Consider the following 12613-nt stretch of genomic DNA (forward strand, 5'->3'; position numbering starts at 1 on the left):
AACCCGTCCCAAAAAAATGGTTCACTCATCCCCTCTAGGATGTCATTTTGTCTCGCGGCCGATAATGTGGGAAGGGAAAGGTTTGAGGGTTGGATTAGGCGGACCGCTACCGCGGGTCCGCCTAATCCAACCCTCAACCCTTTCCCGTCCCGTTTTAGGATACCGGCTCCCTACTTTAAATCCCGTCCCCAAAAAAGGGTTCACTCATCCCCTCTAGGGTGTCTTTTTGTCTCGCGGCCGATAATGTGAGAAGGGAAAGGGTTGAGGGTTGGATTAGGCGGATCCGCGGTAGCGGTCCGCCTAATCCAACCCTCAACCCTTTCCCGTCCCGTTTTAGGATACCCGGACCCCTACTTTAAATCCCGTCCCCAAAAAAGGGTTCACTCATCCCCTCTAGGGTTTCTTTTTGTCTCACGGCCGATAATGTAAGAAGGGAAAGGGTTGAGGGTTGGATTAGGCGGATCCACGGTAGCGGTCCGCCTAATCCAACCCTCAACCCTTTCCCGTCCCGTTTTAGGATACCCGGACCCCTACTTTAAATCCTGTCCCCAAAAAAGGGTTCACTCATCCCCTCTAGGGTATCTTTTTGTCTCGCGGCCGATAATGTGAGAAGGGAAAGGGTTGAGGGTTGGATTAGGCGGATCCGCGGTAGCGGTCCCGCCTAATCCAACCCTCAACCCTTTCCCCGTCCCGTTTTAGAATACCCGGCCCCTACTTTAAATCCCGTCCCCAAAAAGGGTTCACTCATCCCCTCTAGGATGTCATTTTGTCTCGCGGCCGATAATGTGGGAAGGGAAAGGGTTGAGGGTTGGATTAGGCGGACCGCTACCGCGGATCCGCCTAATCCAACCCTCAACCCTTTCCCGTCCCGTTTTAGGATACCCGGACCCCTACTTTAAATCCCGTCCCCAAAAAAGGGTTCACTCATCCCCTCTAGGGTGTCTTTCTGTCTCGCGGCCGATAATGTGAGAAGGGAAAGGGTTGAGGGTTGGATTAGGCGGATCCGCGGTAGCGGTCCGCCTAATCCAACCCTCAACCCTTTCCCGTCCCGTTTTAGGATACCCGGCCCCCTACTTTAAATCCCGTCCCCAAAAAAGGGTTCACTCATCCCCTATAGGGTGTCTTTTTGTCTCGCGGACGATAATGTGAGAAGGGAAAGGGTTGAGGGTTGGATTAGGCGGATCCGCCGTAGCGGTCCGCCTAATCCAACCCAACCCTTTCCCCGTCCCGTTTTAGGATACCCGACCCCTACTTTAAATCCCGTCCCCAAAAAAGGGTTCACTCATCCCCTCTAGGGTGTCTTTTTGTCTCGCGGCCGATAATGTGAGAAGGGAAAGGGTTGAGGGTTGGATTAGGCGGATCCGCGGTAGCGGTCTGCCTAATCCAACCCTCAACCCTTTCCCGTCTCGTTTTAGGATACCCGGACCCCTACTTTAAATCCTGTCCCCAAAAAAGGGTTCACTTATCCCCTCTAGGGTGTCTTTTTGTCTCGCGGCCGATAATGTGAGAAGGGAAAGGGTTGAGGGTTGGATTAGGCGGATCCGCGGTAGCGGTCAGCCTAATCCAATCCTCAACCCTTTCCCGTCCCGTTTTAGAATACCCGGCCCCCTACTTTAAATCCCGTCCCCAAAAAAGGGTTCACTCATCCCCTCTAGGATGTCTTTTTGTCTCGCGGCCGATAATGTGGGAAGGGAAAGGGTTGAGGGTTGGATTAGGCGGACCGCTACCGCGGATCCGCCTAATCCAACCCTCAACCCTTTCCCGTCCCGTTTTAGGATACCCGGCCCCCTACTTTAAATCTCGTCCCCAAAAAAGGGTTCACTCTTCCCCTCTAGGGTGTCTTTTGGTCTCGCGGCCGATAATGTGAGAAGGGAAAGGGTTGAGGGTTGGATTAAGCGGATCCGCGGTAGCGGTCCGCCTAATCCAACCCTCAACCCTTTCCCGTCCCGTTTTAGGATACCCGCCCCCTACTTTAAATCCCGTCCCCAAAAAAGGGTTCACTCATCCGCTCTGGGGTGTCTTTTTGTCTCGCGGTCGATAATGTGAGAAGGGAAAGGGTTGAGGGTTGGATTAGGCGGATCCGCGGTAGCGGTCCGCCTAATCCAACCCTCAACCCTTTCCCGTCCTGTTTTAGGATACCCGGACCCCTACTTTAAATCCCGTCCCCAAAAAAGGGTTCACTCATCCCCTCTAGGGTGTCTTTTTGTCTCGCGGCCGATAATGTGAGAAGGGAAAGGGTTGAGGGTTGGATTAGGCGGACCGCGGTAGCGGTCCGCCTAATTCAACCCTCAACCCTTTCCCGTCTCATTTTAGGATACCCGGACCCCTACTTTAAATCCCGTCCCCAAAAAAGGGTTCACTCATCCCCTCTAGGGTGTCTTTTTGTCTCGCGGCCGATAATGTGAGAAGGGAAAGGGTTGAGGGTTGGATTAGGCGGATCCGCGGTAGCGGTCCGCCTAATCCAACCCTCAACCCTTTCCCGTCCCGTTTTAGGATACCCGGCCCTCTACTTTAAATCCCGTCCCCAAAAAAGGGTTCACTCATCCCCTCTAGGGTGTCTTTTGGTCTCGTGGCCGATAATGTGAGAAGGGAAAGGGTTGAGCGTTGGATTAGGCGGATCCGCGGTAGCGGTCCGCCTAATCCAACCCTCAACCCTTTCCCGTCCCGTTTTAGGATACCCGTCCCCTACTTTAAATCCCGTCCCCAAAAAAGGGTTCACTCATCCCCTCTAGGGTGTAGAGTATGTGCATTAAATAGTTTTCTACATGTATTAAAAAAAAGGGAAAGGGTTGACTGTTGGATTAGGTGGATCTGCGGTAGCGGTCCGCCTAATCCAACCCTCAACCCTTTCCCGTCCCATTTTAGGATACCCGGCAACATATATTTATTAAACAATTGTGTATGTGCATGACAATGTAGAGTATGTGCATTAAATAGTTTTCTACATGTATTAAAAAAAAGGGAAAGGGTTGACTGTTGGATTAGGTGGATCTGCGGTAGCGGTCCGCCTAATCCAACCCTCAACCCTTTCCCGTCCCGTTTTAGGATACCTAGCCTTCTACATTTAATCCCGTCCCCAAACAAGTGTTCACTCGACCCCTCTACGGTGTCTTTATTAAAAAAACTTTGTACATGAATGGAAAAATATAGTATGTGCATTAAATAGTCTTCTACATGTATGACAAAGCACTATATGTGTATTAAAATTTAACAGCTGTTGCTTTGCTATTTGATGCATTAATGCTAAAATTTGTCATTTTATTTGAAATGCTGAAACATTACTTCACTAAAAAACTCTGTACATCACCTAATTAATGTTGTTTAACATTTGACAGATGATGGGGATGTCTTCTCGAAAACAGCTTGACAACGAAGCTACTACAATGAAATTGTTGACAAGGAAGCTTCTAAACCGAAACAAATTTGCCAAGGAAGCTACTAAAACAGAACCAAATTGCCCGCGTCGAGTGAGTTCTCGTACTAAAAGACCAGTTGATGAGGATGTCTTACCGAAAGATGTTGAAGAACCATCTACCAAGAAAAGGAGAGTGTCCACTGTTACTGATAAGAAAGATGCTAGCAGCGTTGCTAGTAGGAAAGGAAGTCCACATAAGAAGTGTGGTAAAGATTATGATACGCTGGTAACTAGGATGAGTCCTTCTTTGATAATTAATTTTATCAAGTCGAACCCGTCTGAGAAGCAAATTGAAGCTATTCGAGCATGGGTTTTGGAAAGTCATTAAAACTTCAAATTTAAGAAATCCATGGCCATTTGGCTAGATGGATTGTGGAGTCTTTCAATCCATTCAGTTGTTCGTTGATGAATGGGGATTTGACTATCACGGATGAGGATGTCTACCTTGTCACGGGAATTCCTATGGGGCCATTAGATATTAATACAGGTTGGGAGGTCTTGTAAAGAAGAGGGTTATTTAGAGGTCATCCGGAGATTTAAGGACCAATTTAGTACCACGATATATTACCAAGAAGGTTTTACTAGAGAAGATGATTGAGCAAAATGGGATGCTTTGAGATGATTTTAAGAGGAATTTTCTTGTATATATTACTTCATTACGTTGATGGAGGTAGCTAGTGATTATCCCGACTCGTATATTAAGCTGCCTGTCCGATCTGTCTGATGTACCTAAATTTAATTGGTGCAAGTTTGCACGAGTCAACATGATTGAAAATGTCATTTCCTGGAAAAAGGCAGCAGCTAAAGACCCTGGTACGTCCTTTAAGGGACCAATTCTCATTTTCTGTCTTATCTACTTGGATAGAGTCATTTTCAAGACAAGAACGGTCGTTCGATCTTTCCCTTTGTTAGCCAATTGGTCTGACGAACGTATCAGAGAGAGGGTGAAGATGGAAAAACATGACGCAAATGGTTTTGGAGAGGGGCGTGTAGAAGACATATTTGTTTATAAACCACCCGTGTCTGAAACTGACAAACGGGTTGATGATGCAGTGACGACACAGGGAAAGGAAAATGTTGAGGGTGCTGGAGTGACAACAAAGGGAAAGGGAAAGGTTGAGGATACTGAAGAAGGAGGTCCCGTTGATAAGAAAACAACAGATTGTATCAAGTTTTTAGCGGGAACTGCTATTACTCTTGCAGACTGTTATGGTGCATTCTCAAAGGCAGTCATGCAAGCAAAGATTGTGGTTCCTCATATGGAAGCTATTACCAAAATGTCGACTTTGGCAGATTCGTTATTTGAAGGGTTTTCACTTTCGCAGCAAAGTAAAGAAGAATCTGAGATGGAAGAAGAGGAAAGAAAGGATGAGGAGAAATATGACCATGAATTGGAGGAAGATGAGAGAAACGATGAGGGTAAAGTGGAGGATAAATTTGAGAAGGTCAAGGAGAAAGATGACCATGAAATGGAGGAAGAGGAGAGAAAGGACAAGAGTAAAGTGGAGGAGGGGAAGAAGTATGTGGATTATATGGACTCTGATGAGTTTTACAACGATCCCAACATCTTGGCTGATTTAGAGGGGATTCTGAATAGTGCATATAACCGTGTTGATGAGGCATTTAAAGAACACCAAGTTACGAAGGAAAAGATGGACAAGGAACTCATGGAGGGACCATCTTTCAGTCTCTTTCACGGTGAGGATGCGTTATATACATCTCAAGAGTTCCGCGAAGCACAGAGGTCTGGTGATATGTGTGATGTTCCCCATGCGAGCATGTCAACTGCACCTGTCATTCCATCCCCTCCCCGTGCAACAATGTCAGCTACACCTTCAATCCCATCCCCTCCCCGTGGAAGCACTCCCGCTGCACCTTCTATTCATTCCCCTCCCCGTGCAAGCACATCAGCTGCAGCTTCCAATCCATCCCCTGCATCACCAATACTTATCTCGTCACAACTGTCATTGAATGAATCTCCAATTATGCCTTCTTCTCCGCTTGTAGAACTGTCCCCAACTGTCCCCTCCCAGACTCGGAAGTGTAAGAGGAAAGTTGAGTTACCTGACGTTTTTCGTTCACCTTTCTTCATACGAAATGTGAACGTGATGGATGCCTTGAGTCAGTCTGAAAAACTGATGGGTGACTATGCATTTGCCGCTGACTTAGATGAAGGGTATGTATTAGTCTATTAATTTTGTTTTTATTTTTTTCTTATTCGGTATATGCATTATATTTTCTTTCTATAACACTAAGGTTTTATTTTTGTAGCGTGGTTCTGTTTCAAATGGCGGCAAGATTCTTACACGATATGATATGAAGACCTTGCTATTTGGTGGTAGCGTTAACATCGACGTGATCAATGTGTGGTGTGATTATCTGAATAATGGAAACAGGTTAAGAGATCGTAGATCAATTTCCCGTATCTTTCTCACTGAAACAACTGATGTAAGTTTGATATTTAAATTTTGTTGGTCTAAGGTATCAACTTGTACCTTTTTATTCTCTAATACGGGTCACCTAATTGAAACAACAGATAGCCTCATTGGATATCAACTATAGAAACGTGAAATTGGTAAGTTGTTCAATATTTTAAAAGTTTTAAAAGTACATAATTAAATAATATACAAATCCAACTAACCATTGTTTGACAAGTTTTATTCCCTGTTGTGGCACCCAGCCCACTTCTTCATTGTTTTGATATTGATCATAACTTGTATGAAGTTATACACCCGTGTGATCCAGGGTGTGTAGATTTTCATGTCAGTGTTCAATATGTGGTATGTTTTCACACCATTTGGCAATAAGTATGTTAAATGTCTGATTTAATTCTTATATAGCGAACTTATTTGCTTGGCATTGTCTTCCTCTAATGAAGAAACAGTTAAGTTCAAAGCTTTCTTCCATGATTCCAAAGCTGCATGCTACATATTTTGTAGTAGCCAAAGAGTATGTTCCGAATAAAAGTTTCTCTGTCGAGCGTGATACTGGAATTTACGTGATGCGACATATGGAGACGTACAATGGGAATAAGTGTCGGATACTTTAAAGTCTGCTCAAGGACGTAAGTCTCCATTATTTAAGTCAAATTTTTAGTTGGTGTTTCTATATTTCCTGACGCCAGAAGCCATCAACATGCATGTATTAGCTTTGTTCTTTCATGAATCAGCCTTGTATGTGTATTAGATATGTAGGTATGTGTATTAGATGTGTAGGCTCTGCGGTTGATTTCACTTTATATCATTGTTCAGAGAACTGATGTGAAGCGTTACATTGTGAGGGTTTGCAATGAAATTTTGACTTGGCAAGACAACATCGTGAAAGATCAAGTGACGTCTAAAGCAAAGGCTTACAATAATGGTTGTGTGATTCGGTAATCAGAAATCTATTACCAACAATGCTTCTCATTACTATATGATGACTCCTGGTTTATTAAAAGTGTGCTATGGTTATGTAATTGTTCTGTGTTTTACCTTTTTCTCCCCAAGAATGAAGTTCCACGAGACTTGCCCTATACAGATGAACACTTGATGAATTTTATTAGGACAAATGTGGCAAATAAGGAGTAAGTTATCACTGACCATATAGCATCTTTTTGAGTTGTTTTTTTCCACTTTGTTGTTGTGTGTGCATCTAATTACAATATGTGCATTATTAGTGACATTGTTGTAGACACTCCATGGCTGCAAGTAACCCAAGAAGGAATGTCGACTTTGTTTGGAGGAAAATGGATCGTGGATATGGTAATTGACCTTGTTGGTCTTCGTTTAACACTTGAAAGACCAAATCTTGTGTACTTTCCGACAATAATCAAGGTATTCATATTCATCCTTAGTAACCGCTAATGTTTCTACTTGGAATTACCAACATTTTTCACAAATTTTCTCAACTTTCAGGATGTTGTCGCTAAAAACAGTTTTCAAAGTCGACATTAAGCTTCAAAGATTTGCCCAAAAGTCTAACCAAAGCTAAACTGGTAATTATCCCGTCACTTTTTAATTTTATTATATCGACGGAATTTACTACTTTGAAAGAACTTAATTAAGTTCTTGCCCAAGAAAGAACTTTATTAAATATCCTGTCTAACTTTGTTTGTATATTATCTCGTCGAATCGTAATTATCCCCTCACTTTTTCATTTCCCTATGGGCGTTTTTGCAGGCTTTCTTCCCTTACTGTGTTGACCGTGAACATTGGTTTGCTTACGTGTCTGACTTTGTTAAAAAGACCAACTTTATACTTGACTCAAACTTGCCTAGGCGTCCTGACACAAGATGTAAATTTTTAGTTGAAACGGTATGATTATATCCGTATGCCTTAGGGGTTTCTTACCTCAATTTTGTGTTGGTTTTCCTTCGCTTTTATATTATTGTGTTTATCTTTTTTTGGTTTTTTGTAGTTATTTCCTGCTTTGGGGATTATTGCAAGAGACTTTCCAGGATACAAAAAGCTGTTGCAAATAAACAATTTTCCGTTTGTGACTGTGGATGTGCCTCGACAAAAGAATGGGTACCTTACTTGTTTAAACTATACTCTACTCGTGATAAATATTTTCGATGGGATACACACCATTTTAAAGCGTTTAACAAATTTCCTTATTTCAAAAGGTATTCTTGCGGAGTCTATTTGCTGAAGTTTCTAGAAAACTTGAGTTGTCAATCATTATGGTCCGATCAGACTTGTTACGAGGTAATGATGTCTAAACCAAGTTATATTAGTCAAATATTATTCGGCATATTTTATTGCAATACTTTCAATATTGTTGTCAAATATATATGCAGAATTTGGATGAATATGGTGAGAGTATGATTGTAGATCTTATCAGATGGGAGGAAAACAAGAGAACGGTAATAACAATATCTTCCGAATGCTTTATCTAATTTTGTTTCTATTATTTTCCAATCAGTTTTCAATATTGATGTCAAGTGACTTTAAATGTAACAATATTTCCCTACCTTTTTTTTTGTAGGATTATACCTAGGTGTTTTTTTTGCAAGAATATGCTGAGAGTTTGTGTGCTTAGCAAATGGGAGTGGTAGAGAACCTTCTCATTGTCTTTTGTTGATTCTTTGATTTGGGCAGGCATTAGTTTGTAGGTGGACTAAATTTGTAGGTTGCAGATGTGTAGGTATTCCAAGTAACTTTTGCGTGTATGGAAGACCCTCCTACGTGTATGAGAAGGCGTTGTATGTGTATGCAATACCTTTCTACGTGCATGTAATTTGTCGACTTTCGGGTCTGTTTTACGAGACTTGAGCGTGCCTAAGGATGCGTTATATGTGAATGGAACAGCTTTTTAACTGAGACTTGTAATACCTTTCTACGTGCATGTAATTATGTCACTAGATTATGGCCTTTTTTAATGAGACTTGTAATGAGAATTACCCCATTTGTCAGGGTGTTGTTTTAAAATCCCAAAGTAACTTGCATATTTACATGCATGAGAAGGCGTTATATGTGTATGGAACAGCCTTCTACATGCATGAAGATTTTCAAAACAAAATTATTTGCATTATTTAGAGTTACCAATGTACTTTGAGCGTGACGTGCTGGGCCGTGCCTAAAGTGCTGATAGGATTGGCCCGACTTCTTTAATAATCACTCACATTTAAGTTTCGAGACTTGAAATGAGAATTAAAACCCACATTTAAGTCTTGAGAGTTAAAATGATTCTAAAAACAAGTGTTGTAATGAGAATTAACCCATCTCATGGGGATTATCCCATTTAGGTTATCTGTGCATAAAATGGCCTTCTATATGCATGGAATAACCTTTTAGTTGCTTGATATTTAACGACTTGTCATACACGATGATGATTCAACTAATCACATTTTATTGCTGGCATAAATTGGTCACATGTTTCAGCTTTCTAATTACCAAATTTGGAGAAACAATTATCACATGTGCATAAAATGACGTCATACGTGCATAAAATGAGCTTGTATGTGCATGTCATAATTGCTCAGAGAAACACATGTTTTTTATTCTTAAATCGAATCACAATTTCATCTTCTCAAATATACAATTTAAGAATCCGGAAGCCTCCTGTTACATTTATTACAAAACAATTGTTGACTTCTCAAATGATGCTCAAAAATAATCCTAAAAACTTCAATGATGCTCAAAAATAATCCTAAAAACATCAATGATGCTCAAAAACAAGTGTTGACTTCTCAAATGATGCTCAAAAATTCCGCTGCACAGTCCAATTCCTCCCAAAAAACTTCAATCTCACACATAAGAAAACAAATGTCAACAAAGATAAAAATTAGAGGGAAACAAAAAGGGTAAAAGTAGAAAACTTGCGCTAATAAGAGACATCACTTTCTCGACTATTTGTCAGTGATCCTTTGGTCGGTCACAATTCCTGCTATCGTGGTTCGCCATCTGCCCACAAGCCTTGCATCTTCTTAGTGGTTTCTTATTGACTTCCCCTGCTCTTTCTCTTTGTGAAATCATTCTTTTCCCCGAGCCTTTTTTTTTGCATTGTCTTGGCGGCAAAATTGTAATTTCGCTAGGCACGCTTGTACCCAAGAGCATTCCAATTTCCGCATTTTTGTCCCTTTTCTTTCCAATACTACTATTACCACCATCATCAGCGACACTACTTGTTGTTTCTGCAAGTACCCTTTCCTTGAACTCGCGTAAAATGGTTAGTAACTCATCACAATTAACAGACTCTGTTCAACTAGTGAGAGACACAAGTGAACATTTCGACCACAATTCAGGTCAGTTTGTTCTTTTGTGCATCGACGATCTGCAATCGCAAGCAACCGCCCATCGAATTGAATATTGGCTGGTAGGTTGCTAGTTTGCTCCACCTATTTAGTAGGTATTCGCTTGGAATTTTCTCAAAACCATAATCTTTAAGAACACAGAGAATATGTCGACAAAGTATTCCATGTCGTTCAAATTTCTTGCAATTGCATACTAGTTTCACTTCAGCTATCTTATAACCCACCTTATAGTCTTTCTTTCTCTCACGATCCTTAACATCTATGTAGAGAATTGCATGATTCTTATCTTTTTGTTTGTCCCCAATGGCACATGTAAAGCATGCTGCTTGTATTTCCACTTTGAACTCCTCGAAAATTCTCGGAGTGTAGGTTTCTGCTGCATGCTTTTCCAGGTCTAGAGGAGTAGCCAAGTCAGGAAACGAGTACTTAGATTGTGCAATCAGTTTTGATTGAGCCCATCGTTGTGTATCCATTGCACTCTCAAAGCGCATCCAAAATTCAACAAGGGTCAAATTTGGATTAGTGAAATTGCTAAAAAAATGATTTTCTGACTCGGACCTCGAGGTGGTTCTCATCAACCCTCCTAATAACAAGTCACGAAAGTAAGCTGGAATCCAAAAATGTCTAATGCCATACTTTTCCTGAAGTCACTCATTATCCGACAACCCATGAGCTTCCACAATGGATGTCCATCTTTCCTCAAATTCAGCAGGCTCCACATCTTCGCCCCAAACACATTAGTTTATCTCTTTCAAAAACTCAGTTTCTCTACATATAACAGGCCTTACCTTCTCTGGCAACTTCTTCAATATGTGCCACATGCAATATCTATGTTGCACTTTATCTTTAAAGACTTTCTTAAGTCCTCCTTCTATCCCCAAATCTTCGTCAGTTATTATACACACAGGATAACGACCCCCCATAGCTTCTAGGAATTTCGTAAATAACCAAGCAAATGACTCCTTGCTCTCATTAATAAGAAGCCCAGCCCCAAAGGTCACACATCTCTTATGATGATCCACCCCTGTGAAAGGGGCGAATATCATTCTATACTTATTTTTCCTAAAGGTAGTGTCAAAAGATGTCATATCCCCAAATAGCAAATAATTTTTTATACTAATAGGGTCAGCCCAGAAAACATGTGACAATCTACCTTTCTCATCTACCTCAAAGTCAAAGTAAAAGGATGGACACATTCTTTTTATTTTCATAAAATGCTCAATAAGCATTTGAGCATCCCCTTCTGACAAGAACTTTTTGATATCCTTTGAAAAGTTTTTAAAGTCTTCCAATGAAGCACCCACATTCTGATAACCTCTGACATACTCCTTAAACATCCTATAGGTCATAACTGGACCTTTGTTAACCTTTGAGTTGTCAACTATCATTTTTTTATGAACTATATTCAATTCTCTCGTTTGCGTCAGATGTACCATTGTTAATGGTGTAGCTGGCATATGATTATGCCCTTCAACAAAACCATAAATTTGGTATTGACCGTTAGCAATTCGTTTAAAGTTAATCCTAGCAAGGCAACCTACCTGAGTCCTTTGCCTACGGTGTTTTTTGCCTTTCGCTTCACATTCTCCAGCCTTATTACACAAACAAGTTTTATGTGTAGTGACACCCTGTTTATTTTTTTGCGAGCCTTTTCTAGTCACAAACCCACATTCTTTTCCATATGCTTCATAAAAGGCAATACCGAGTTCAAGTGTATCAAAGACCATACCAAACAGGCTTGAGATGGGTAGGACAACCAAAAATCCGATTCATGTTGCTTGAACCGGACGCCTCCTCCTCCTCCTCCTCCTCCTCCTCCTCCTCCTCCTCCTCTGCATCCTCTATTACCTCTGCCTCCTCTATTACTTCTGCCTCGTTTACTACGTTATCTGCAAATGTGATGAAATTAAAGTAGAGTTAGGATTTAGATTTACTGGATAACTCAAGTATACAACAACACGGTTATATAGAACAGTATCTGATCATTCAACAGTTCAACAGAATTATACCTTGTACGATTTCAGGAACATCAATGTTAAGGGCAGATATTTCTGATATGGATTGAGATGCAATAACTTCAACCATCTGTCCTTCATTTGAATTGTCATTTGTAATGACATTAGAAGAACTACGCGACCCCATTGAACTAAGAATGTCATTGCTGCAATAACGACGACTTAAAATGAAGTAACTGATAATAAAATCATATCAGGGAATTATTACTAAAACTAAATTTAGAATTTTTGATGCACATATCAATAATTTGATGCACGTAGCTAATATTTTGACGATTTCAAAACCTGTCTAATTCATAAAACTGAGCCAACAATATCACGATTTCAACCAATTTACGCAATTTCTAATTTTAAAGAACCCTAATTTCTCAAATTACGAAACCCTAATTGCTCAAATTCAACAACTTTAATCGATTAATTGAAAAATTACAAACAGATCAAACTGTA

The 12613-nt window shown here is 41.0% G+C and overlaps 2 protein-coding genes across 2 annotated transcripts; both read right to left on the bottom strand.

Moving 5' to 3' along the window:
* Window positions 1-9753: 9753 nt before the first annotated feature.
* LOC141657941 (protein FAR1-RELATED SEQUENCE 9-like) lies at window positions 9754-10624 on the bottom strand. Its single transcript, XM_074465335.1, has 2 exons — window positions 10189-10624; window positions 9754-10094 (listed from the first exon to the last, which is right to left on the bottom strand). The coding sequence occupies exons 1-2, from the start codon at window positions 10622-10624 to the stop codon at window positions 9754-9756; spliced, it is 777 nt and encodes a 258-aa protein (XP_074321436.1).
* A 264-nt stretch (window positions 10625-10888) lies between these two features.
* Window positions 10889-12293, bottom strand: LOC141657948 (protein FAR1-RELATED SEQUENCE 5-like). The gene is made up of 3 exons (XM_074465340.1): window positions 12161-12293; window positions 12000-12040; window positions 10889-11743 (listed from the first exon to the last, which is right to left on the bottom strand). The coding sequence occupies exons 1-3, from the start codon at window positions 12291-12293 to the stop codon at window positions 10889-10891; spliced, it is 1029 nt and encodes a 342-aa protein (XP_074321441.1).
* Window positions 12294-12613: the final 320 nt, after the last annotated feature.

The sequence above is a fragment of the Silene latifolia genome, chromosome 1, assembly GCF_048544455.1.
Source record: "Silene latifolia isolate original U9 population chromosome 1, ASM4854445v1, whole genome shotgun sequence".
Lineage (NCBI taxonomy): Eukaryota > Viridiplantae > Streptophyta > Magnoliopsida > Caryophyllales > Caryophyllaceae > Silene > Silene latifolia.

Bases quoted from the DNA above. Each gene is read 5' to 3' on its own strand.
- LOC141657941 (XM_074465335.1), bottom strand. From the start codon at position 10,624: ATGGATACACAACGATGGGCTCAATCAAAACTGATTGCACAATCTAAG. The intron at 10,095-10,188 runs GTTGCTTGCGAT...CTAGTTGAACAG, and splicing joins AATATTCAATTCGATGGGCG to AGTCTGTTAATTGTGATGAG.
- LOC141657948 (XM_074465340.1), bottom strand. From the start codon at position 12,293: ATGGGGTCGCGTAGTTCTTCTAATGTCATTACAAATGACAATTCAAAT. The intron at 12,041-12,160 runs GTATAATTCTGT...TCACATTTGCAG, and splicing joins TGTTCCTGAAATCGTACAAG to ATAACGTAGTAAACGAGGCA. The intron at 11,744-11,999 runs GTAATAGAGGAT...TTGTGTAATAAG, and splicing joins AAGTAATAGAGGAGGCAGAG to GCTGGAGAATGTGAAGCGAA.